The 25,670-nt window shown below is 41.9% G+C and overlaps 1 protein-coding gene across 2 annotated transcripts in view; it reads right to left on the bottom strand.

The window, feature by feature from the left end:
* The window catches only part of LOC145391397 (phosphatidylinositol-3,5-bisphosphate 3-phosphatase MTMR3), a 137,794-nt gene that overhangs the window by 34,070 nt on the left and 78,054 nt on the right, over positions 1-25,670 (bottom strand). For both annotated transcript variants that reach the window (XM_080266004.1, XM_080266005.1), the window contains exon 16: positions 8,478-8,674. In XM_080266004.1, coding sequence (XP_080122130.1) covers positions 8,478-8,674 — 197 coding nt within the window. The remainder of the gene's footprint in view (positions 1-8,477; positions 8,675-25,670) is intronic.

Here is a 25,670-nt window from a genome sequence, read left to right as displayed (position 1 = left end):
GACAACCATGATCCACTCACTTGTTGTAGTGCTGCCTACTTCTTCCTTCACCTTTATCACTCTTTTTTTGTCTGTCCCCTCTCTTCCTATTTCTCACCATCATCCACTCACTTGATGTTGTGCTGCTTACTTCTGCCTTCACCATTATCACTCTTTTTCTGTGTCTGCCCTCTTCTCTTCCAATTTCTTCCATCATTCCTGTCACATTTTATTACTCCTCTTGCCATTTCAGGTGGCTTTACATTGAATGACAAGCCTAATGGTTTCCTGTAAGCCAGGAAATCATTTACAACGCTGGGTGGTAACCATATAACCAACCCAAATGTGTTCCCTACGTGTCAGCAAGTGGGTTGGCAGAGGGTTAGTGCCCCTTCCCGTAAATCAACTAACTCAAAGACCAACGGCCACCCCTTACGGGATTATGACGTCTGGCAATAGACAGATAGATAGACAGACCATGTAATTCCACAAGAAAAATAAACCTGCATCTTTTTCTACTTGGTCACACACACACATGTACACACATGTATTGCAGCACTATTTGAGATTCCAAAATTTCTGCAAGAGTACAGTAATGCAGACTTGTATAACAGTACATTATTAAAAAATACAGTAATCCCTGTACTTTCCGGACACCCACTTTCTGGACATCCCCACTTACAAGTTATTGTGGGCCTGGACCTTCGGAACCCAAAAATGGCCAAAAAAGAAAAAAATCCCCCCAAAATCTGAATTTTTCCCCACTCGTAATTTGAAATTGCCGCGCAGCGCCGAACAGCGTTACACCACGGACCCTTACCCCTTCCTTCCTCCCCCCTCCCCTGTCAGGGTTGCCATTTGGTATTTTCCATTACCAAATCTGGACCAATTTGGTCATGAAATATTCGTTGGGTAATGAATCAGAGTAATGCATTACCAAACGGATTTTTCACATGTATGAGGATACACAGGATGGAGATGGTGGATTGTTTGCTCTCTCTGATTAATCTGCTGACGAACACAGTGTGAAAATAATCAACATGCTGTTAATTATAAGAGTGATTACATGTATTTCCACTTGTATATATAATTAGTGAAGAATAAATGTTAGCTTTACGAATATGGTAATGAAGAGTTAAATTTGGTAATGAAAACTGAGGAGTTTGGTAATGTGGCCGTTGCGATCTGGCAACTCTGTTTCCCCATCACCAACACCCAAACAGTTATTGCCCAACATCGATCGCGAGTGGTAGCTTATCGTAACGGAAGCCAAACGTGCTCATTTTTTTGTGAATAAACAGTGAATAAACTGCAATACCTCGCCACTAGACCACGCAGGAATTTACAGTGTTGTGCAGTGTTAAGAAATCAGAATTTAGAGCGCAAAGGATTAACTGTGGAGTGCAAACCTAGCGGTTGAGACTGGTGATTGAAACTGGCCTGATGCAATTAACAATGTGCAGTGTTAAACAGTTATAACTCACAGTGCAAAGAATTACTGTAAGTGCAGCACAACACTGGATTACTGTACGTGCTTCAAGAGCATTTTCACCACTGCACAAAACCTTAGAAAAGGCGGCCACAAACGTGCTGTAAGTACCCTGCCTGAGGTACAGTCACTTTTAATTCCTCATTCTTTGGTTCCTTTTCATTTATATCATGCTTTATGTCCATTATTGGTGTGAATAGGGTCTTAAATAGGTTTAAATAGGTGCTATGCATGTCTGGTAGGGAGCTATTTATGTGGCTTTCAAAGTTAGGCTGGGTTAGGGTCCATAAGTACCAGTCCAGGAGGCAGGGGCCCACTATCCGGACGGGACCACTTTCCGGACATGCCTTTGGCTCTATTACATCGGATAGTGGAGGGATTAATGTATATCGTCAATAAAAAAAACTAAGCATTCAGTGAGTGAGCACTGCACAACATGCGCATCAGTCAGATTTTAACAAACATCACAGCTGCACCAACTATGCAAAGCAAGGCAGTGGTGAAAGATATATATATTTATGTAGTTTTGTTGTACATAAATAAATGAATGCAAAATTATTTTCCTTTACAACTTTGTGATCAATGATAAATATGAATATAACTGCAAAGTGTTTCAGAACAAGTGGGCACTCAGAAGAGGAGGAAAGAGATATATGCAAGAAAAATAAATCTCGGGTAGTAACAAATAATGTATTGTACTGATAATTATGATTACTCTGAATTAAAAAGAGATATAAATGGTAGTATAATAAAAACACTGGAAATAGGATGCCTGAAGCAAGTTAGTTACCCCATACTATAAAGCTTGTGTCAAAAGCATGACTAATGTGAATAACGATAAGGATAGCCAGATACTCTTCTGTCTTTCTTACCTTCATTCTTTCCTCTTCCTTCTGCCTGTGGGTGACTCTACACTGAGTGACAAGCCAAATAGTTTCCTGTATACCAGGAAACCATTTACTATGCTGGGTGGTAACCATATAACCAAATTTTGGTGCCTGGTGGCTTAATGGGTAATTACGGCACACCAACTGGATTGAGCCGGTGAAGGTTTTGTATCCAAGGGATGGTTGGGGTTACGTAATGCCACTCAGGGATGAGTGAGGCTGGTCACTCATCTTAAATGTCAGGAACAACTTGCCTATCCCCGGGCTCCTACACTTCTCATGGGGCAACGTAGGATTAGATGATGATGATTATGATGATGACAGCCAGATAAATGCTTTGCTTACATTTCAAACTTTTCAAAGCTTCAAATAGTTTGTAAACACATGCACTCCAAATTTTAAAGGTTGCAATGTAGTAAAATAGTTCCCATTTTTGTTTATGTTGCTTAACCCCAGTATCTGGCCTAGCAGAGCTGTTGACCACATGTAAGCAACTGTTTCTGTGCGGTCATAACCAAGTAGGGAACCAGCATCTTTTGTTAGACAACCCCACTTCAGGGTCACACCAAGGTCCTTCCCAAGGTAAGTTGAAGGGAAATATAAGGAGGTTTGGCTTCTGAGTTGATGTGCAGCTGCTCTACCCAGGATGCACAGCACCACCATGTGAAGGTTCCTCATCAGCACCTAGAATGTAGTTAAGTGTACTCATGTCTCTGTAAAGGGCAGTTTCTGATATATGAATTTCAGGTGAGGATTCATGAAAGATATTGCTCCGTTAGAGGTTTTAGATTGCCATGGCCCATGGTGGCTGTGTGTTTGTGTGCAAATTCATGAGGTGTAATGTAGTATGGAGGCAGAAAAGGGAAGATAACGAAGTATTCACTTTCTGTTTGTCTGTCATGGGATGGATCCTGTACTGAGGCAATGAAATGCATTCATAGGATGCATATTTATTGCTTGGTGTAAGTGGTCTATACAGATATTTGTGGTCTAATTATATTAAAGTAGCATTTCTTTAAACTGATTGCAGTATCAGCAGGGCTTGGCATAATCACATGACAATTGGTACAACTACTTCCAGCCTAACTTCTCCACTTTCTTCACCTCTAAAGAGTCATATTACCTCCTGCTTTGCCTCTCTCACAACTGTATGCCTACAGATCATGCCAGCTCCTTCTCTTGTAGCCTGTACCACTCATCATACTTATTCTAAATATCACCATTATTAATCTTTTAGTATAAAAACACTTTTTAATTTCACTGTATTCACTGTAACATAATTCTAATCAGTCAGACCGTTGATGGATGGCTATCACTGACCAAGGGAGGTACAGTACACCCATAAAAGTGAAATGTGGCTGGAAGTTTGCTAACTGGCCACACAATCATCACTTGGGCAGAAAATATTCAACTAAAAGAGTCAAAGTTCAAACTGAGACTCTAGCCATCATTAAACCCCTGATGCCAGGCTCCCTGCACCCTATCCCCTTCCGACAACTAGGTTTGTTTTCGTAATCTGGATCTTCTATTTTTTTGAAGGAGCGCTGTGGTGTGGATGTGGATGATATAGAAAGCATTATGAGAAACATACTGAGGTGGTTTGGCCATGTGGAGAGGATGGAGAGCAAGAGACTAAGAGAAGGGTATATGACAGTGATGTGGACGGGGGGGACAGGAAGGGGAAGGCCAAGGATGAGATGCAGGAATGGAGTGGAGAGGTACATGACAGAGGGGGTGTAAGATGGGAGCAAGGAAGTGAAGTGGTTTTGGACAGGGCGACATGGAGGCAATCTGTTTGCGACCTCCCCTTAAGGGACTGAGGTATCTGGCGATAGACTGATAGACAGACAGACAGATTTTATTTTTTTCTTACAAATCAATCACAAATGACAGAAACACACACAAAAAAAGCATGTACTTACCCACTGCTAGAGTACATCTCTACTAGTGCATGGGTGGCTGACCACAGTCAGTACATGTGTACTCTGCCCCTCTAGGCATCTCCCCTCCCCCCCAACTTCTGTCCCAGCTAGCCTCTCCCCACACATTCAGGCATACGAGAGAGCCCACCACACCACTCTCAGTGAGTCTGCCGCATTTTCAAGCAGAAACATGCCCATAAAATATGAAAACATCCTCAGACATGAACCTCTCAACCACACACACACTCTGTGTGTGTGTGTGTGTGTGTGTGTGTGTGTGTGTGTGTGTGTGTGTGTGTTCTTATCTAATTGTTCTTACCTAATTGTATCTTTACAGGAATGAGTCAAGTTCGTACTGTCCCGTGTCTTAAGATTTTCAAGCAGAAACATGCCCATAAAATATGAAAACATCCTCAGACATGAACCTCTCGACCACACACACACTCTGTGTGTGTGTGTGTGTGTGTGTGTGTGTGTGTGTGTGTGTGTGTGTGTGTGTGTGTGTGTGTGTGTGTGTGTGTTCTTATCTAATTGTTCTTACCTAATTGTATCTTTACAGGAATGAGTCAAGTTCGTACTGTCCCGTGTCTTAAACCATATTTATCATACATATCCTTAAATTTGTGAATTGTTTTGACACACACTATTTCATTCAGTAGTGCATTCCAATGATCAATTGCTCTATTTGGGAAACTGAATTTCCTTACGTCTTTATCACCTCTCTTCTTATGCAATTTTTTGCAGTGTCCTCTTGCTGATGCGTCTCCATATGTTAAGTAATCATTTATGTCTATTTTCTCCTTTCCTGATATGCATTTATATAGCATTATCATGTCACCTCTTTTCCTTCTCTCCTGTAGTGTTGGTAGATTCAGTTTATTTAGTCTTTCTTCGTAGCTTAGGTCCCTTAAGCTTGGTATCCATCTTGTAGCGGCCCTTTGAACTTTTTCAATCTTGTCTATGTGCTTTTTGAGATGAGGACTCCAGACTACTGATGCATATTCCAGGGTTGGTCTAATGAATGATGTTATTATCCTTCTTAGCATGTCTTCATTTATGTATGTGAATGCTATTCTCATATTTGCAAGCAGTGTATACATGTTCCGTACCTTCTCGCTGATGTGGTCAGCCGGAGATAGTCTGTTATTGATAATCACACCTAGGTCTTTCTCTCTTTCTGATGTGTATAGGGTTTTATTTCCTAACTTATAATCCCAATCAGGTCTTTTTCCACTTTTACCAAACTTGATTACATGACACTTGTCCACATTGAATTCCATTTGCCATGTACTACTCAATTCATGAAGTTTATTTAATTCTTCTTGTAAAGTGTGTGTGTGTGTGTGTGTGTGTGTGTGTGTGTGTGTGTGTGTGTGCGCGTGTGCGCGCGCGTGTGTGCGTGCGTGCGTGCATGCGTGTGCGTGCGCGTGCGTGTGTGCGCGCGTGTGTGCGCGTGCATGTGTGTGTGTGCGTGTGTGTGTGTGTGTGTGTGTGTGTGTGTGTGTGTGTGTCTAACTCTGGGCATAGGCTTCACAGCCTGCTCACAAAGCCCAGCAGTCCTCCTACATACCATACACCTCCACATGTTACCACTTCAGCGCTAACACTCATCATCCATATAGAATACATGCTAGGGCTCTCATACAGGACTGGTGTATTGGCAGGAGCAGGGGAATTTTTACGACATGTCGGCGTATCTTCTGGTAGATCAGTAAAGTCTCCTGTACAAAATTCAAATCCTTAAACTGTTTCCTGCCTCAGTGGGGATTTGAACCTGGGTCCACAAGGACTGCCAGCCACTGCTCTACCATTTCAGCCATCACCTCCCCCCTGTGTCAGGGGGTTAAAACTCTTATACATCTCAGACTTCTATGTTCCCAACAGCTTCCATAACTGGAGGGAAATAATTTGCTGGCTTTGGCACATTGTTTAGTTAGAGTCCATGGAAAACATCATCTATACTATGGCCAACCTCAAAATGAAGAGTTTTTAAGAGAAAGCATGTCGTTATTTCTATGTATACAATTAGCCCTGAACATTCTTAAGGAATTCATTACAGTATAAGAGCCCTCACAAATGGCTGATGTTTGTGAATGTGTGACCCAGCTATTTAACAAGAAACCATGCAACTAAGGCTTGTTTACAGTATCTTTTATTCATTAAAAGTGACAGTGAGATGCGAAGTTGGAAGTGAGTAGAGACGAAAGCAGGCAACCAGCTATGCAAGTTATGTTACAAAGGAGACAGTCTGGCAAAGAAAAAATTACTTACCGGTAATTTACTAATAACTATATTCATATTCTCCATCCACCACTAAGTTGTGAGGTAAATTGAATTTTCATTAAATTTATTTAAAATGGAAACACAAGGCTAAAAAAATCTTTCGCCACTGCCTTGTGTGCTAGCAGGCAATCAGCTGACTTTGTTTAGAACCTACCAATGCACTTGGTATAGTGCATTCCCTCCATGTTCTATGTGTAAGCATTTCTACCCACAGAATGCTTAGTTTACTGTTTATAAATGGTGTATCTATGATAATGCCAAAAAGGTCAAGGTTCAGTGACAGCTCGCATTTTTTTTAATGCAGGTAAACCTCGATATATGATACCACTAGATGCGATACCCTGGCTTAATGATGGGGGTAGAAATACCACCACACCTTGCCTAATGATGGCTAAACCCTGGTTTAACAATGGGTTTTGATTTTTTCCCTGATTTTGATGATATTTTAGACTAAAATTGTGTATTTAGGTTGACTTATAAACTGTTTTTAGACTCAGATCAATGTGTTTTTGCCATAGGTGGGATGAACATTGTCATTTTGGGATACAGTTGACTAAGCTTGATTTTTTCCAGACATATTTGACAACCTTCAACTATTATTAGTTGGTTTTAGTGAGTTATTTACAGATGTTAGGCTTAGGTTAGCTTCTTTTACAGCTGTTAGGCCATTTAGATTGGCTTTAAACTTGTTTTTGGGCTCATTTGGAATGGGTTTTGAACTTGGCTGGGAGGTAAACCCAAGGCTGAAAAATGCATCCCATTACATGTTAAATCTACCCCGATATATGATACCCCACCTAATGATGGGTTTTTACCTAACCAAATGTGCACTCTCTCTCTCTCTCTCTTTTGTTGTTCTAGGACCAATTCACAAATATGCTGGGGGCATGAATGTTTAGTCCACGGAAGTTCTAGGCCGACTGTATATACATGTACAGCTGACAAAAAAAGCATCACACATGCAAAGTGATATGATACCTTAATTGAGCAACATAGCTTGTGAAGCCTAACAAAGAGTAATCTGCTACCATCTGAATATGCATATAATGGCAATATTAACTGGAAAATGTCACAAGCTAGCAATATGGAGCAGTTTTTGAAGGCAAGTTTACCAACAAGATGTATAATTATCAGGTATTTTTCAATAGCTACCATCCATGGTATCAGAATGTTTTGTATTATGTGCACAACAATACTTACTTTCTCGACTGTTAAGTATAATATGAGAAAGATATCTTGAACTAAAAAGGATTAAACAATGTCCTTTAACCCTTTAAATCTGATGATAATGTTTGCTATTTTAATCTAACTACTGCCATACAATTCATCCAGCAATAAGAATGCCTTCTTGGATGGACAAGGTTAAGACTTCACAGTTCTGGTACCTCACTCAAAACAATTCATCCAATGATTCAGTTACCATCTGACATTAACTGCAGCAAGATATTCTTGATGTACGCTTATACTGACCTCTTTACCAAACTATCACTCCCAGACCCATTTTTCTGAATACAGGAGAAGCAACAGTGTGTAAATTGTCTGGTCAAAAATCCCACACCACTTTTACACCTATCACTACCCAAGAATGTCCCAGCCTGCACCATCCACAACCAGTCAGCATTCACCACTACCCCTTCTCAGACCACTGCAACTCATCACTATCCCTTCTCATAGTATCCCAACCATATATTTTTTGCACTATACAAACCCACAAATGTTCCTTCCAATACAGTAATATCCCAACCAACAGAGGCTTCTCCCTATCCCATAACAATGCCCTTTCTTCTTCACTCCACAGTACAAACATCTTCCTAGCATCAGCCTACAAATAAACATAACCATACTCACACATATTCTTCTATACCATCCCCATCCAGAACTAATCCCTCCTCCCACTGCAACTTAACACCAACATACCTGCAGTGGTGTTTGCGTCGGCCAATCCAGAATTGCGTATTGCAGCCAGTGCAGTAGTCAACGGCATGGTCTGGAACCCAAAGGGTGGGCTTGCCTCCTTCTCCCTCTTCCACTGCCTCCCATGATGTGTCAGACACCCCAGACTCTTGGCCTACTGAACCACCAGACCCAGACCCCACACTCTCAGGTAGAGACACCTGTGGAACCAGTAGATTCTTAGTGAGAGACCACAATAAGCACACTAATACAACAGCTTAAACAACTACTCTGCATTAGTCTATATCAAAAATAATTTCCTTTCATTCATTCATCACCTAATCCAGTGTTGCCCCATATGAAGCACAGCAGCCCAGGGCTAGGCAAGTTGGTCCTGACATTTAAGATGAGAGCAGCTAGCTTCAATCATCCATGAGTGGCATTACACAAGCAATAAACCCAGCCACCCCTTGGATATAAACCAGCACCAGATCAAGCCGGTCAGAGCGTATTAATTACCCATTAAACCACCAAGTCCCATAATTTGGTTATATGGTTACCACTCAGCATAGTAAATGGTTTCCTGGTGTACAGGAAACCATTTGGCTTGTAATCAGTGTGGAGCCACCTGTTGACAGAAGGAAGAGGAAAGAATGAAGGAGAGAAAGACAAAAGAGGATCTGGCTATCCTTGTCGTTATTCACACTGTTTAGTCGTGCTTTTGACACGAGCTTTGTAGTATGGACTAACTAACTTGCTTCAGGCATCCTATTTCCCGTGTTTTAATTATATTACCACTTATATTTATCTCTTTTAACTTAGAGTAATCATAATCATCTGTACAATACATTATTACTACCCACGATTTTTCTTGCAAACATCTCTTTCCTCCTCTTCTGAATGCCCACTTGTTTTGAAACACTTTATACAGTAGTTATAATCATATTTAACACTGATCACTAAGTTGTAAAGGAAAATAATTTTATATTCATTTATTTACTGAGCAGCTTGTGCAGCACCTCATCCGTATCCCACACCACCTGGGGGAAACTTCCAACATACTTGACCTCTTCCTTACAACAAATCCCTTTGCTTACACTGTACATCTTTCCTATCCACTGGGCTCCTCTGATCACAACCTTATTGCCTTAACCTGTCCTGCTCCAGTGAGGCCTGTGGACCTTCTAAAGAAGCAGTGGCTGTGGCACTTTGGAGCTGCTGACTGGGAGGCCCTCAGGCAGTTCTTTAATTTTCCCTGGAATGATTATTGTTTCCATGGCCAGGAGCCATCTGAGTGCACCTTGCACATTAAGGGGATTATTCTCTCAGGCACAGAAGCATATATTCCTTTCTCGTATCCTTTGACTAATGCCCCCGCCCCCTCCCAAAAGGCTTGGTTTAATCATGTTTGTTCTAATGCTGTCCACAATACGGAGAAGGCCTATGAAAGATACCGGTGCAAACCCACTCCTGAATCTCACCTCTTATGTTTCTGCCTGGAATCGTGCCAAGTCTGTTCTTCACTCTGCTGAAAACAATTTCATTTGTACTAAATACTCTGAACTTTCCAATTCAAATTCTTCCCACTCTCCTAGCACCTTCCCAAAACCCCTTCTAATAACTTGACCTCATCATCCTTCCCTCCTCTTTTGCATTCTGATGCTCTGTAGCTATCTCTTCAACTGATAAAGCAGAACTTTTCACTCAGGCTCTCTCCTCCAATTCCACCTTAGACGATTCCAGTGCCGTTCCTCCATCACCTTCCCCCTCTGACTTCCTCAAGGATGACACTAAAATTTCTTCAACTGATGCATTTTCTGCTATCACTGGCCTCAATACTAACAGGGCATATGGACCTGATGGGGTCCCTCCAATCGTCAAGAACTGTGCTTCTGTACTTACACCCTGCCTAGGTAAACTCTTTCACCTTTGTCTGTCAACCTGTACCTTTCCTTCTTGCTGGAAGTTTGCTCTCATTCAACCAGTCCCAAAGAAGGGTGACCATTTCCAGCCCTCTATCACTCAACTGCTTTAACAACCTGTTTCTCAAAAGTTTTAGAGTCTCTTCTTAACAAAATAAATTTTAAAGCATCTTTCCAATCACAACCTTCTTTCCGATCGCTTGTATAGGTTCTGTCAGGGACGCTCCACTGGTGATCTTCTTCCCTACCTTTCAAACTCCTGGTTCTCCTCCTTCCAGGACTTTGGCAAAAGCTTGACCAATGCACTTGACATCTCAAAAGTTTTCGATCGAGTCTGGCATAAATCTTAAATTTTCATACTACACTCTTACAGTTTCTATCCTTCCATCTGCGCCTTCATTTATAACTTCATCTCTGGTCGTTCTATAGCTGCTGCTGCAGACGGTCACCGTTATTCTCCTAGATCTATCAACAGTGGTGCTCCTCAGGGCTCTGTTATATCACCAACTCTCTTCCATTTATTCATCAATGACCTTCTAGGCTGTACTGTACATCTAACTCTATTCACTCATAAGCTATTGACTCCACCCTTCACCTTTCCTTCCCGCAGCGTCCATCCAGCAGCTACTTCAACAAACAAGAGATGAGGCTACGACACACCTAATGTCTGACTTGGCTCGTATCTCTGACTGGGGTAAAAGTACTCATTGTTTTTAATGCATCAGAAACTCAGTTCTTACACCTATCAACTAAATTCTTCCACAAGAGTACCCGTTTATATTTGATAATACCCAGCTCCATCCTGAATCATACTTGGCGTTTCATTCTCTTGGGATTTATCCGACAGAGCCAGGATTCCGGGGACTTCAATGATGAGTGAATGGAAGCGTAGCCCATTGGATTAGGCAAATTCAGGCAGTCTGGACACTGCTACTCCTCACCCTGCCCTAGGGTGGGAAAGGAGGTCCAGATGATGATGATGATGATGATGACATCATATTATCTCTCTTGTAAAATCTGCTTCCTAGTGATTAAAAGTGCTAAGCCCACCCCATACCTTCTTTACCCTTGCACAGTTGCTGACTTTATACACAGGTTTTATTTCCCTGTGTAGAGCAGGGGTCGGCAACCTTTTGAACATGATGTGCCAATTTATAATTAATGCCAATTTTTTCGCCACTTTGCATGTCAGGTAAGATTTTTTAACACTGTAGCGACAGTGTTAATTGATTTAGTAAGGAAGGATGTGCCCACCTCTCTCTCTCTCTCTCTCTTTGCATTTTCAATATTTTCTTTGTTACACTGGATCACATTGAGTGCCATAGTATAGCACTTCACGTGCCAAGTCTGGCACGCGTGCCTAGGGTTGCCGACCCCTGGTGTAGAGTATGACTCACATGTGTGGGGAGGCTCACCATATACAGCTCATCTCAACAACGTGGAGTCAAAGGCTTTTCATCTCATTATCTCTCCTCCTCTTACTGGCTCCCTTCAACCTCTGTCTCTTCGTCACTGCTCCTCTGAGCTGTCTGCTTGCATCCCTCCACCACTACGATGGGAGCATGGCACCCTTCTAGCAAAAAAACTCTCATCCCTTTTCTGTCCAAATCTCTAACGCAAGAGTTAACCGTTACTCCCAGACCTTCGTGTATGCAGCAGGTCAACTCTGGAACTGTCTCTGTCTGTACTTCCTGCTTCCTATGATCTCCTGTCTTTGAAACGCAGTGTGTCCAGGCATCTCAAATTGAACAGATCTTGAACTTGGCTCTCTGTTGTAATGATGATATTTTTTCTTGGAGAAGTAGTTTGCAGGCACCTGGCCCTTGGTTCCTACTTCTTTGCATTAGAGAGAGAGAGAAAAAAAGAAAGTCAGAAATTGCCCTCTCCCAATCATGACTAACAACTTGTAATATCAGCTTATACTAATGCTGTACTAGTTTAGCAGTGTTATGACAAGGAGTTGCAAAAGGACAATATTATGGGGCAAGCTTGTGTAAAATGGGTATAATTTTCAATTATAGCACTACAATATAATACTGTGGTCATTCATTTTCAATCATCCATTTGAATTTTCACCTGGGATGGTGACCATTGGATTTATCAAACTTTTGAATTTACCAAACCAGGTTTTCCCTCAATTAGTTTGATATACTGAGGGTCTACTGTATTAATGCACAAACAAAGCCTCAGTATACACTTTTCACAGCATAAGTATAAATCACTAAGTATTTCAGTAAACTTTCGTGCAATGCAGCTTCGTCATACCCATGTTCATCATGAGACAAAAAGGTACAGTATACATGCCATCTTTTGCCACCTCATTCCATCCATCCATCCATCTATCCATCCATCCATCATCCAATCCTACACTGCTCCACGAGGAGCATAGGAGCCTGGGGCTAGGCAGTTGGTCTCGACATTTAAGATAAGAGTGACCAGTCTCACTCATCCCCGAGTGGCATTACATGAGCAATCAACCCCAACCATCCCTTGGATATAAACCTTCACCGGCTCAATCCAACTGGAGCGCAATAATTACCTACTAAACCACAAGGCACCAAAATTTGGTTATATGATTACCACCCAGCATAGTAAATAGTTTCCTGGTGTACAGGAAACCATTTGGCTTGTCACTCAGTGTAGTCACCCACAGGCAAAAGAAAGAGGAAAGAATGAAGGAAAGAAAGACAGAAAAGAAAAGGTAAAGTCACCTGTAGGCAGAAGGACAAGGAAAGAATAAAGAAAAGAAAGACAGAAGAGGATGGAAGGAAAGAAGGATGGAAGAGAGGAAAGGGCAGACACCCGACAGCAGAACTACATCGAGTCAGTGGATTTACTTTTCTGATTTTTCTCTGGAAAAACAAGTCTGCTCTTTCATTTGGCCATGGACACAGTGTTGTCATCACATTATCATTAAAAAAAAAAAAAAAAAAAAAAAAAAAAAAATATATATATATATATATATATATATATATATATGCTTCACTTACACTAAGAATAGGGGTGGGGCCCGGTGCAGGAATTACGTCCAAGACAGTCTGTCAGTAAACTATGGTAGAGTTGTGGGCAATGGTCTTCAAGCATGCTAAGCACAAGCACACACCACCCTCCACTTCCCGCTCTTCTAAAGCATATTCTTCAAGTTCACTTAAATCATTACCAGAAATATCATCAGTACAGTATCAACTTCATTTCCTCCTGGCAGACACTCACTCAAATTTTCATTCTTTTGCTCATCTTGGAAGAGGAGAAAAAAAATGCATGAAAAAATGCATAAACATGTGCCTTTTAATGTGAAAAATGATTACCATTCCTCTTCTCCCATCAGCTCAGATTTATCATGCTTAGGCCGGAGAAGTCACAACACATCATCATAAGAAATGATTGGATGAACCTTGCAAGTGGAAGGAGTTAAATAGTAGCCTGGTGAGTTTACCCTAACATAGCCAGTGCAAGTTTCTTTACATCGTAGGTTTGTGGTTTTTGTTCCTGTGAGTGATGCTGCAACGACATATTTATGAGGCATAATGTGTGGGTATGAAGACTGGTACAACTAAAGTATAGTTATTACTTGTTGTCTGTAAAGCAATGTGAAGTATGAATTGAGCAAGTGTATGTTTGAGAGTCAAGACTGGTTTCAATGTCTCTGGCTAGGAGTATGAGAGACTGGCAAGCTGAAGTATATACAGACTGTCTGACATGGAAAATCAAAGACAGTCTCCAATAGCATGAATTTGCACCATTGCTGAAGCCCACCATCTACCTTTACAGGAATGGAGAGTTGAAAGGTGTCTGTATATCCAGACAGCTCTACTATCCAAAGATATTAGTGCCCGACTCAAAAGGTCCCCTCCAGTATAACAATACTGTTATCCCATGCCGAGCTGCACACCTTGAACGAGGTACAATGAAGGTCTGCACGGTCTAAGCTACAAGTCTCATATGAGATATAATCTACACTGGTTATAAAACAATGACTCAAGAGGGGTAAATTACCTTACAGTGAATCAGCCTGACACCGGTTAAAAGCACAAGAAGTGTCTTTTACAGGTCATGTTGTGGGTTGGGTTGGACAACCCCCATTCCTGAGAATCTTTGGCTACCCCTTTCTTCTTGATAAAAGATCCATCTTGACAGGTATTCAAATTTACCTTTTTTAAGTATACATACCTTTTTGACTAGATTACTCTTATTTTAAAAATATCACCTGCTGTAAACCGGAAGAGGATGCCTAAATGCATCCATAATACTGAAAGGATTAATTATTATATGTGCACCCTTTGATTACCAAGATTTCTCTCATTAATGCAATATCAACTTCTAATAAAGTATTTCATGCAGCTAAGTAAGCATTCACGGCAGCAAGAGAATGATGGCTTCAGAGCACACAGTTACAGGCACATACATAGCATTCGGTTCTGATACCCCACACTCCCATTATGTAGCTTTGCATAATTTTGGGGGTGGGGGTGGGGGAGGGAACTAAAACTTTACAACAATGAAATCTAACAAAGCATGAACTGTCATGTCTAATCCATTTAACCTTCTCATGACAAAGGCATTGTTGCAAATTCCAACTGCTCGTTACCAAAGGACGCAGATTCATCCAAAATAAAATTGAAATGTTTGTTTTATAACAGCTTTTGCTAGTCTTCTTTTCACCATCAACTGGAAGTATGACGAATTAGTACATTATTAAAGAAAAAGAAGTACGAAGATAGATGCAAAAATATAGGTGGCAGAACAAACAGTTTATAACTATTTCCATCACTGCAAGAAGCAGCTCCCACAGCCTGGAAACATTTTCTTTCTTAAAATTGTTTCTAACTGAGCTAGAGCAACCGCCCTCTAAAAATCTGTTGGGAAGGAAATTATCTACAACTTTCCCTCAGCACAGTATCACAAAACGTGCAGTAGATTTCTATCTTCAAAAGTAATGCGAAGAAAAGACTTCATCAAGTAACTACTGCACTCACTTTGCCTCAACCAGTCTTATTTACACCACCAAAAGAAAGGACAACTACTCAGGAGCTTGGGGAAAATAAATTAGAGAGGAAGGGGAAAAAAATATATATATAAGCCACAAATACTCATTACAGATTTTTGGCACATAGGTGGGGAGGGAGGGGGATGCCTGTCTGCAGGCAGATGCAACTTCTGTCTTTTGGTCATGAGATGAATAAGTACAGTGGGGCACCAATTTTCGCGCCTAATTGGGTCCAAAAATAATGCGCGAAAGTGGAATTAGCGAAAGTTGGGGCATTGTCTTTATGGCAAAAAGGCTAATTGGTTCCCGGTTATCCTAAAGTAACATCAGATTTTCATTTTCACTTGCAATACAGTACATCAAATCACTATTGTACATTGCATTGTGAGATACAAACAATAAAAACTGTACAGTACACATTATATGAGGAGAAACATACCACAGAGACCAGGCTGAGGTGTTTAATGGATGTTGGGGGTAAGTATCCGAGGCGCGTGGCAGGCTTATTTAGCCACGCCAGACGTATTGGCGCCACCTCTTGCTGCCTCCTCATACTACGCACCGTCGATTCTGGGATGTTAAATATACGGCAGATTTCACTGTTTTTTGCGCCCTTGTCCATGTGCTCAACTATCTTCCTTTTCATTTCATTATTATACTGCCATTTCTTCACTCCAACACAATACTCTCTTTTAGCCTTGGCCTTTCCTCCCGACTTTGAATGTCCCGGCCACTTTTTATCACCACCACTGCCTCCTGGCCCTCCCCCCACACCACCAGGCTCTCCCCCCACACCACCAGGCCCTTTCCCCACACTACCAGGTATAGTAGAGGCCACTGAACCGTGAGAATCCAACACAATGGAGCTAGCACACTCGTACACAATGGCAGGAATGGGTGGACAGAGTGTTGACATGACGTCATTCAAGATGGCGGTGGGTTGCGGGCGGGCAGTGCAGGAAATTCAAAGTTCAAAATATTGTCCCAAACCCAAAATTTGTGCGCGAAAATCGATTTTTTTCAAGCGAAAGTGGAAGTTAGGGAATATTTGGTGCATGCCGCGAAATTGGATTCCGCGAATCCTGCTGTAGCGAAAGTTGGTGCACTACTGTACTGTAATGTTCAGAGTACGTACTGAAGTCTAAAATATCGAGGGTTAAAATTTCAAAATTACTTAATGATACTGTAAAAGATTAACTCATAAACGATGAGAATTTTAGTTAGTATTTTTTTTTAATAAGGTGATCTTCAACTCTGGTAAGTGGGGGTGCTCACCATCCACTCACTCGATGTAGTGCTGCTCTCGGGTGTCTGCCCTTTCCTCTCCTCCATCCTTCTTTCCTTCCATCCTCTTCTGTCTTTCTTTCCTTCCATCCTCTTGTGTCTTTCTTTCCTTCATTCTTTCCTCATCCTTCTGCCTACGGGTGACTTTACACTTGTTCTTCTGTCTTCCTATCCTTTATTCTTTCCTCTTCCTTCTGCTTGTGGGTGACTCTACACTGAGTGACAAGCCAAATGGTTTCTTGTACACCAGGAAACCATTGGTGGTAACCATTTGACCAAATTTTGATGCCTGGTGGTTTAGTGGGTAATTATTGCGCTCCAATCGGATTGAGCCGGTGAAGGTTTATATCCAAGGAGTAGTTGAGGTTTATTGCTCACGTAATGCCACTCAGGGATGAATGAGGCTGGTCACTCTCATCTTAACTGTCAGGACCAACTTGCCTAGCCCAGGGCTCCTACACTCCTAATGAGGAAATGTAGGATTGGATGATGAATGAATTAAAATAATCTTCAACTCAGGTTGGCTAACAATTAATGGTATTATCACTTCTCTAACCTTATATGAAAATCTAAATAATCCTTACAAATTGGCAACCATGGAAAAAAACTCCATCTTTAACTGATTTCAAGAGAATGAAATCTGTTTGATTCTTACGTTCAGACCAATTTAATGGACTCTGGCAGATCGGATATCAGATTTAACAGACATTACACAAGCCACCAAACTTCCGTCAGCCATGATGAACTAAGTCTGTTAAATAGGACGCAATACACGTTTCCTACCCTATTTACTCCACCCTGGCCAGGGACTGCCCTCCCTCCATCGTGACTGCTGAGTTGTAATACGGTGCAAACAGGTGAAATTACAGGTGAAGTTAGTGTAAAATGAGTATAGTTTTCATTTTAAGCAATAGAATATATTACTGTACTCATTTATTTTCAAACATGTGCCTTAAATCCCACCTCAGAGGAGGATATTCGGATATATTGGACCTCACAGCTCTGCATCCTAAAAAAAAATTCTGCTCTGATAAAAAGTATTGATCATACATATTTCCAAAGTGCTGATTTCAGAAATAAAGTCAGAATTAGCACAGAACATCAATCTATATCACAAAACCCTATTTTAAAAATGTAATAGAAATTTTTTAATGCAGTACTGCTATAGAATGAATTTCCTTTACTTTGATTTATAAAGAAAATACTGTAACGTCAACACACTGTCCTTGCAAGCAATAGCAGTAGTCAGCAAACATATTTGCGTCCCACCTCCCTTGATAGCGTTTTTTAAACTGTCATCCTGATGGAACCTCTCTCCCTATTCTTCACTTACAGCTTTCTGGAAAAATGTCTAAATGTCTGTGTAGGAAATAAACTTTGGCATTCATACTGCACCCTAGTTTCTCGATGTTCCTGAGTAAAAGTTTCTAGGGGATGACAGCTTTCAGCCTTAGCAGATCCAAGACTATCTAATCCAACTGCTACAAATGCACTGCATGCATTTCTTTCACCTGTTTTCACCAGACTGCTGTCAGCTATAATGAGCAATGTCTGTTACATGGGGTGCATTGGGGCGCAATACATGTGTTTCCTACCCTTTTTACTCCAACCTGACCTGAAATTGCCCTCTCTCCATCGCAACTACTGAGTTCTAACAACATATTTTAGTAATACAGTACAGTACTATTTTAGTCAAGAAGTGCTGACAAGGATATGAAATAAGCTGTAAAGAAATTAAATAACTGGCAAAGTTAGTGTAAAATTGGTACAGTTTTCATTTTTAGTACTAGAATATGCTACTGTACTCATTTATTTTCAAACAGGTACTTGAAATCTCAGCTCAGAGGGGGACCATCAGATGTAATGGACTATTAGTTTTACCAGATAAGGCTCCCCTCAATTAGCCCATTATAGCAAAGGTCTGCCATACTGCCTTTACAGAGGCAAAACAATCACAAAGTTTCAGGTACATTACCATGCTTTAAGCTCCCAATACATAGGTCTGGGTTTATAATTACAGTGGATTTTACATGTGGTGTGAAGAGAAAACGAAGGGGGGTGCAAGGAACAGCGTGGTGGAATGACGAGGTGAGACAGGCTGTGGCACAAAAGAAGAAAGCATACAATGAATGAATGAGAAATTGGGGCATGAAAGAAGTTGAGAGGTGGAAGAGAGAGTTATATGTAGAAAGAGAGAGGTGAAAAGATTAGTAAGAGAGAGTAAGAAGAGAGTGGATGAGGAATTTGGAAGGAATTTGAGTGTAAAGTGGAGGGACTGTAAGAAAATGTTCTGGAAAGAGGTGAAAAGAGTAAGACAGGGTGGAAGTGAAGTTAGCAGGGGAGTGAGAGATAAAAATGGTAGATTACTATTGGAGAAGGGAGAAAAAGTGAGCAGACGGAGAGAACACTTTAAGGAATTGTTGAACACAGAGGATGGAAGTAATGCGAGTATAAGTGGCTGGGGAATGGCTGGGAGAAGGAGGGAGGTGAGAAGACAGGAAGAAATCAGTAGGATAGAAGTCATGGAAGTAATGAAGAAAGTTAAATTGGGGAAAGCCTCAGGAATTGATGGAGTGTGTAGTGAAATGCTGAAGCATGGGGGAGAGATAGTAGTAGAATGGATGTGGAAGATGTGCAGATTGGCCTGGGAGGAAGGTAGAGTCCCGGAGGATTGGAAGTCAGGTATAATTGTTCCTTTGTACAGAGGAAAAGGGGAAAAAGAAGTGTGTGGTAATCATAGGGGCATTTGTCTTCTTAGTATAATAGGAGAAGTGTATGGTAGGATACTTATTGACAGAGTAGAGAATGAAGAGAGGAATTAGTTAGAGAAGAACAGGGAGGCTTTAGGAAGGGAAGAGGTTGTGTAGATCAGATATTCATTCTTAGATCTTTGGTGGAAAAGTTTCTAGAGAAGGGAAAGAAATTGTATGCGGCTTTCATGGATTTGGAGAAAGCATATGACAGGGTGGATAGACAAAGATTGTGGAAAGTATTAAGAATATATGGAGTAGATGGGAAGTTGCTGAATTCCGTGAAGAGTTTGTACAATGGTGCGAAGGCTGCAGTGCGTGTAGATGGTGAACTAAGTGAATTTTTCTCTTTGAAAGTTGGGTTGAAACAGGGATATGTCATGTCTCCATGGTTGTTCAATCTGTACATGGATGGGGTAATAAAAGAGGTACAGAGTAGGGTGGTGGATGTTGGAGTGGCCCTGGTGGGAGGGGGTGGTGTTTGGAAACTCCCTGTACTGTTGTTTGCTGATGATACTGTGTTGTTGAGTGAAGACGAAAGGGAGTTGAAAGGCTTGGTGGATGTTTTTTTTTTTTTTTTTTTTTTTTTTTTTTTTTTTTAATGCGAGGAAGAAGGAACCAAAGGCCATGGCCCGCAGTAACAGTTCCCTCCAAGAGAAAAACAAAATACAATAGAGAGCCAAATTCAAGATTCGATCATTTTGAGATGCCTGGACACACTGCGTTTGAAAGACTGGAGATCATAGGCAGCAGGAAATACAGACAGAGGGAGACAGTTCCAGAGTTAACCTGTTGCATAAATGAAAGACTGGGAGTAACGGTTAACTCTTGCATTAGAGAGTTGGACAGAAAAGGGATGAGAGTTTGCTGCCAGACGGGTGCTACGCGCCCGTCGTAGAGGTGGAGGAATGCAAGCAGACAGTTCAGAGGAGCAGTGACCATTAAAGTAGCGATAGAAAAGAGATAAAGATGCAACAGTGCGGCGAAGAGACAGAGGTTGAAGGGAGTCAGTAAGAGGAGGAGAGTTAATGAGACGAAAAGCCTTTGACTCCACCCTATTGAGAAGAGCTGTATGTGGGGAGCCTCCCCACACATGAGAGTTGTACTCCACACAGGGGCGGATAAAACCTCTGTATAGAGTCAACAATTGTGCAGGGGTAAAGAAAGAGCGGAGTCGGCTTAGCACACCCAATCTCTTGGAAGCAGATTTTACAAGAGATGTAATATGATCTTTCCAAGATAAGTCCCGAGTAAATGAAACCCCAAGCATGTTCAAGGATGATGCAGGATTAAGCTGAATATTATTAAACATTAATGGGTATACCTGTGGAAGATTTTGTCGGGTTGATAGGTGTAAGAACTGAGTCTTAGATGCATTAAAGACAACCATATTATTTTTACCCCAGTCAGCGATACGAGCCAAGTCAGACATTAGGTGTGCCATAGCCTCATCCCTTGTTTCTTGAAGTAACTGTTGAGATGGGCGTTGCGGGAACCGAATGGAAAGGTGAAGGGTGGAGTCATCAGCGTATGAGTGGATAGGGTTAGATGTACAGCTTAGAAGATCATTGATGAATAAAAGGAAGAGAGTTGGTGATAGGACAGAGCCCTGAGGAACACCACTGTTGATAGATCTAGGAGAAGAACGATGGCCGTCTACAACAGCGGCTATAGAACGACCAGAAAGGAAGCTAGCGATGAAGGCACAGATAGAAGGATAGAAACCGTAGGAGGGCAGTTTGGAAATTAAAGATTTATGCCAGACTCGATCGAAAGCCTTTGAGATGTCAAGTGCAATGGCAAAGCTTTCGCCAAAGTCCCAAAAGGAGGATGACCAGGAGTCTGAAAGGTAGGTGAGAAGATCGCCAGTGGAGCGTCCCTGACGGAACCCATACTGACGATCGGAAAGAAGGTTGTGATAGGAAAGATGCCTTAAAATTTTTCTATTAAGAATTGACTCGAAAACTTTTGAAATACAGGACGTTAAAGCAATTGCATGATAGTTGGAGGGTTGGGAGTGGTCACCCTTCTTTGGGACTGGCTGAATGAGAGCAAACTTCCAGCAAGAAGGAAAGGTACAAGTTGACAGACAAAGGCGAAAGAGTTTGCCTAGGCAGGGTGTAAGCACAGAAGCACAGTTCTTGAGAACAACAGGAGGGACCCCATCAGGCCCATATGCCTTGTTAGTACTGAGGCCAGTGATGGCAGAAAATACATCAACTGAAGAAATTTTAATGTCAGCCATGAGGAAGTCAGAGGGGAGAAGTGATGGAGGAACAGCACCGGAATCGTCTAAGGTGGAATTGGAGGAGAAAGTCTGTGCGAAGAGATCTGCTTTATCAGTAGAAGAAATAGCTACAGAACCATCAGAGTAGAAAGGACGAGGGAAGGATGATGAGGTAAAGTTGTTAGAAAGATTTTTGGCAAGGTGCCAGAAGGAGCGGGAAGAATTCGAGTTGGAGAGTTGAGAGCATTTAGTATGGATGAAATTATTTTTAGTAGAGCGAAGAACAGACTTAGCACGATTCCGGGCAGAAACGTAAAGATGATGTGATTCAGGTGTGGGTTGGCTCCGGTACCTTTTGTAGGCCCTCTCCTTGTTGCGGACAGCATTAGAACAAGCGTGATTAAACCAAAGCTTTCTTGCGTTAGTCAAAGGATATGAGAAAGGAATGTATGCTTCCATGCCCGAGAGAATAACCTCCGTAATGCGCGAGGCACACTCAGATGGCTCCCGGCCATGGAAGCAATAATCATTCCAGGGAAAATCAAAGAAGTACTGCCTGAGGGCCTCCCAGTTCGCGGCTCCAAAGTGCCACAGACGACGTTTCCCTGGAGGGTCCACAGGCCGTACCGGAGTGATAGGACAGGTTAAGGTAATAAGGTTGTGATCGGAGGAGCCCAACGGAGAGAAAAGATTAACAGAGTAAGCAGAAGGATTAGTTGTGAGGAAGAGGTCAAGTATGTTGGAGCTCTCTCCAAGGCGGTCAGGGATACGGGTAGGGTGCTGTACAAGCTGCTCTAGGTCATTAAGGATAGAAAAGATGTAGGCTTGTTCACCAGGTGGATCCGTGAAAGGAGAGGAGAGCCAAAGGTGGTGGTGAACATTGAAATCTCCAAGAATGGAGATTTCAGAGAAAGGAGAAATGGACAGAATGTGTTCCATCGTAGAAGTAAGATAGTCAAAGAATTTTTGATAGTCAGTAGAATTAGGGGATAAGTAAACAGCACAGATATATTTAGTCAGAGAATGACAGGAAAGCCGAAGCCAGAGTGTGGAGAATTCAGAAGAATCAAGTTCAGGAACACGAGAGCAAGATAAGTCGTTGCGTATGTATACACAACAGCCACCTTTGGCTTTGAAATGAGTATAGAGAAAGTAGGAGGATACAGAAAAGGGTTTGCTGTCGGTTGCCTCAGACAGCTGAGTCTCCGTCAGAGAAAGAAGGTGAGGTTTAGAGGAGGAGAGGTGGTGCTCAACAGAGCGAAAGTTAGATGAAAGGCCGCGAATGTTGCAGAAATGAAGAAGAAGAGAGTCAGACAGTGGTTCCAGGCACCTCGAGTCGTCACCGGGAGAGGGGCAGATGGCGGGGGCATTTATGGTCCCCCCCCATGGGGACTCCGAGGCTTGATTAATAGACGCCATTTTTGTTGATTTTTGAAAAGGAGGTGTAGTGTGTACTGTGCATGTAGTTTGGTGAAGATAGTTAGAGAAATTTGTACTGGAGAGCATGCTGGCCTACTCTCTGTGTAACTGAGACACTGAAAAAGTTCAGCAAAGGGGGATGGTCAGGAACTAGTCCTGAGGGCTGATGAAACGGGAGCTCCAGCACTCCCTGTCATCAGCTTTCCATCCACCTCGGGAGTACTGCCCTGCTCGACTGGTGCTACAGTCTACTCCTCACAAGAGGAGTGTGTAAGAAACGGAATCTCAAGGTGAATGTAGGGAAGAGTAAAGTGATGGTCTTTGAGAGAGGTGAAGTCAGTGAATGTACAGCGAGGTTGGATGGTGAGGAATTGGAAAATGTGAGTACGTTTAAGTACTGTACTTGGGTAGTGTGACGAGTAAGGATGGAGGTTTGGAGGGTGAAGTGCTTGAAAGGGTACAGAAGGGAAGAAAGGTTGCTGGTTCTTTGAAAGCAGTAATAAGAAACAGGGAAGTGAGCATGGAAGTAAAAAGTTACTACATGACAGTATTGTGATACCAACTCTAACGTATGGAAGTGAAGCTTGGACGTTGTTGGAAGGACACAAGTCAAGAGTGAGAGCAGTGGAAATAAGTTATTTAAGAGGAGCCTGTGGAGTCACATGAAGAGACAGGCTGACGAATGAGGACATAAAGGAGCGTTGTGGTGTGGATGTGGATGTGAGAGGAAGTGTTATGAGGAAGACACTGAGGTGGTTTGGCCATGTGGAGAGGATGGAGGGTGAAAGACTGACGAAGAGAGTGTATGTGAGTGAGGTGGAGGGGGGAAGAGGGAGGGAGAGGCCGAGGATGAGATGGAGGGATGGGGTGGAGAGGTATATGAGAGAGGGGGGTGTGAGTTGGGAGCAGGGCAGTGAAATGGCGGGGGACAGGGCGAATTGGAGGCGATTTGTTTGTGGCCACCCCAAACAGGATTGAGGCGTCTGGCAATAGATAGATAGATAGATAGATAGATTTTACATCTTTGCTGGTGACCTCATTACCTATTCCATGCAAATTTCTGGGACAGAGGTGTACATTTACAAACCTCATAAACTGCATTAAAAATAAAATTCAAAAGGAATTATTACAACAAAATCAAACAGAATAAAAAAGAAATTATAAAAACTACATAAAACACTGGTGTACTATCACAGCACCAGTAAAAATGAACAATTTAGTATTCTTTATAAATGAGATGTAAAAAAACATGTAATGGAGAGACGGATGGCATTGGTAACGAATGGGGAAGGATGGAGTATCTCAAATCTGTTGTATTCTGAAGATGCAGTGCTACATGCAAATACTTGACCAGAGCTTAGCAGACTAGTGCAAAGTGTTGTAGATGTCTGTGAGCCATGCCTTCAGAGTAAATGCAGAAAAGAGTAAAGTAATGGTTACTAAGAGGGAAGGTGACTCCCAGTGTGGTTACAGTGAATGGAGAAAGACTGGAATTGGTGAGAGTTCAAATACTTGTGATAGAAAAGAGAGGAAAATGTGCAAAAGAAGAGGAAAGGAGAGTGACACAAAGAAGGAATGTAGCTGATGCTATGAAGGCACTGATAAGAAACAGAGTTGAGTGTTATAGCTGCACAAGGCTTACATGAAGGAGTGTTAGTGCCAACTTTAACATACGGACGTGAGACTATGGCATGGCATGAATATGAAAAGTTAAAGAGTCAGAGCTGTGGAGATGGGATTGCTGAGGAATGTATGTGAAGTATACAGAGTGGAAAGGATACAGAATAATGTGATTTGTGGAAGATGCAGAGTGAGGAACACTGGGGACACAGAATCGAATAGAGTGTACTGAGATGGTATGGTCATGTGGAGAGAATGGATAACAACAGAGTGGTGACAAAGGTATATCAGAGAGAATTTGAAGGAGGGAGGAGGAGAGGTGGGCCAGGAAGAAGGTGGGGGAATACGGTAGATGAGTGTGTACGGAAGAGAGGTATGGAAGGTGGTGAGGCTAATGGACCGACAAGAGACCGGGCTGGATGGATAAATTTTGTGTGGAAAAGCACATAACCTGAGATTTGGCCCCCTTTTAACGTCACTGTGTTTAGACTGGCTATTAGATAGGTATATGTGAAGCTACAAAACATTATGAAATTTTTTTGGCCTATCTGATGAGGCCAGGATTTTGCAGCCTTGAATGATGAGTGAATGGAGGCAAAGCCCATTGAACTGGACAAACTTTGGCTGTCTGGAAGTTACTACTCCTCACCCTGCCCTAGAGTGGGAAAGGAGGTCCAGATGATAATGATGATGATGATGATGAATTATAACAGACTCTTCAGCATACTACATTAAAACAGTATGAAAATAAATTCAATTTTTAACATCACTGGTAGCCAAATCCATTTCATTTGGACTTTCAGTAAATAAGGCATTTTGGTAAACTGGCTTCACTGCAATACAATAGAATTCAGTTCAAAGACTTGTACAATATTTGTAGTTGATGAACCCGTCAGTCATATCAAGCAAACCCAATAACCAATGGCAAGCAACCACACCTACAGGGCTGTTCCATGCAGTGGACTAACGTTCCCTTGCAATGCGAGGCACAGAGAAAAGTGTGGAGGT

The sequence above is a fragment of the Coenobita brevimanus genome, chromosome 18 (assembly GCF_032717465.1).
Source record: "Coenobita brevimanus isolate Jiangsu-jjx chromosome 18, ASM3271746v2, whole genome shotgun sequence".
Lineage (NCBI taxonomy): Eukaryota > Metazoa > Arthropoda > Malacostraca > Decapoda > Coenobitidae > Coenobita > Coenobita brevimanus.
This window is presented reverse-complemented; position numbering and strand designations above follow the sequence as displayed.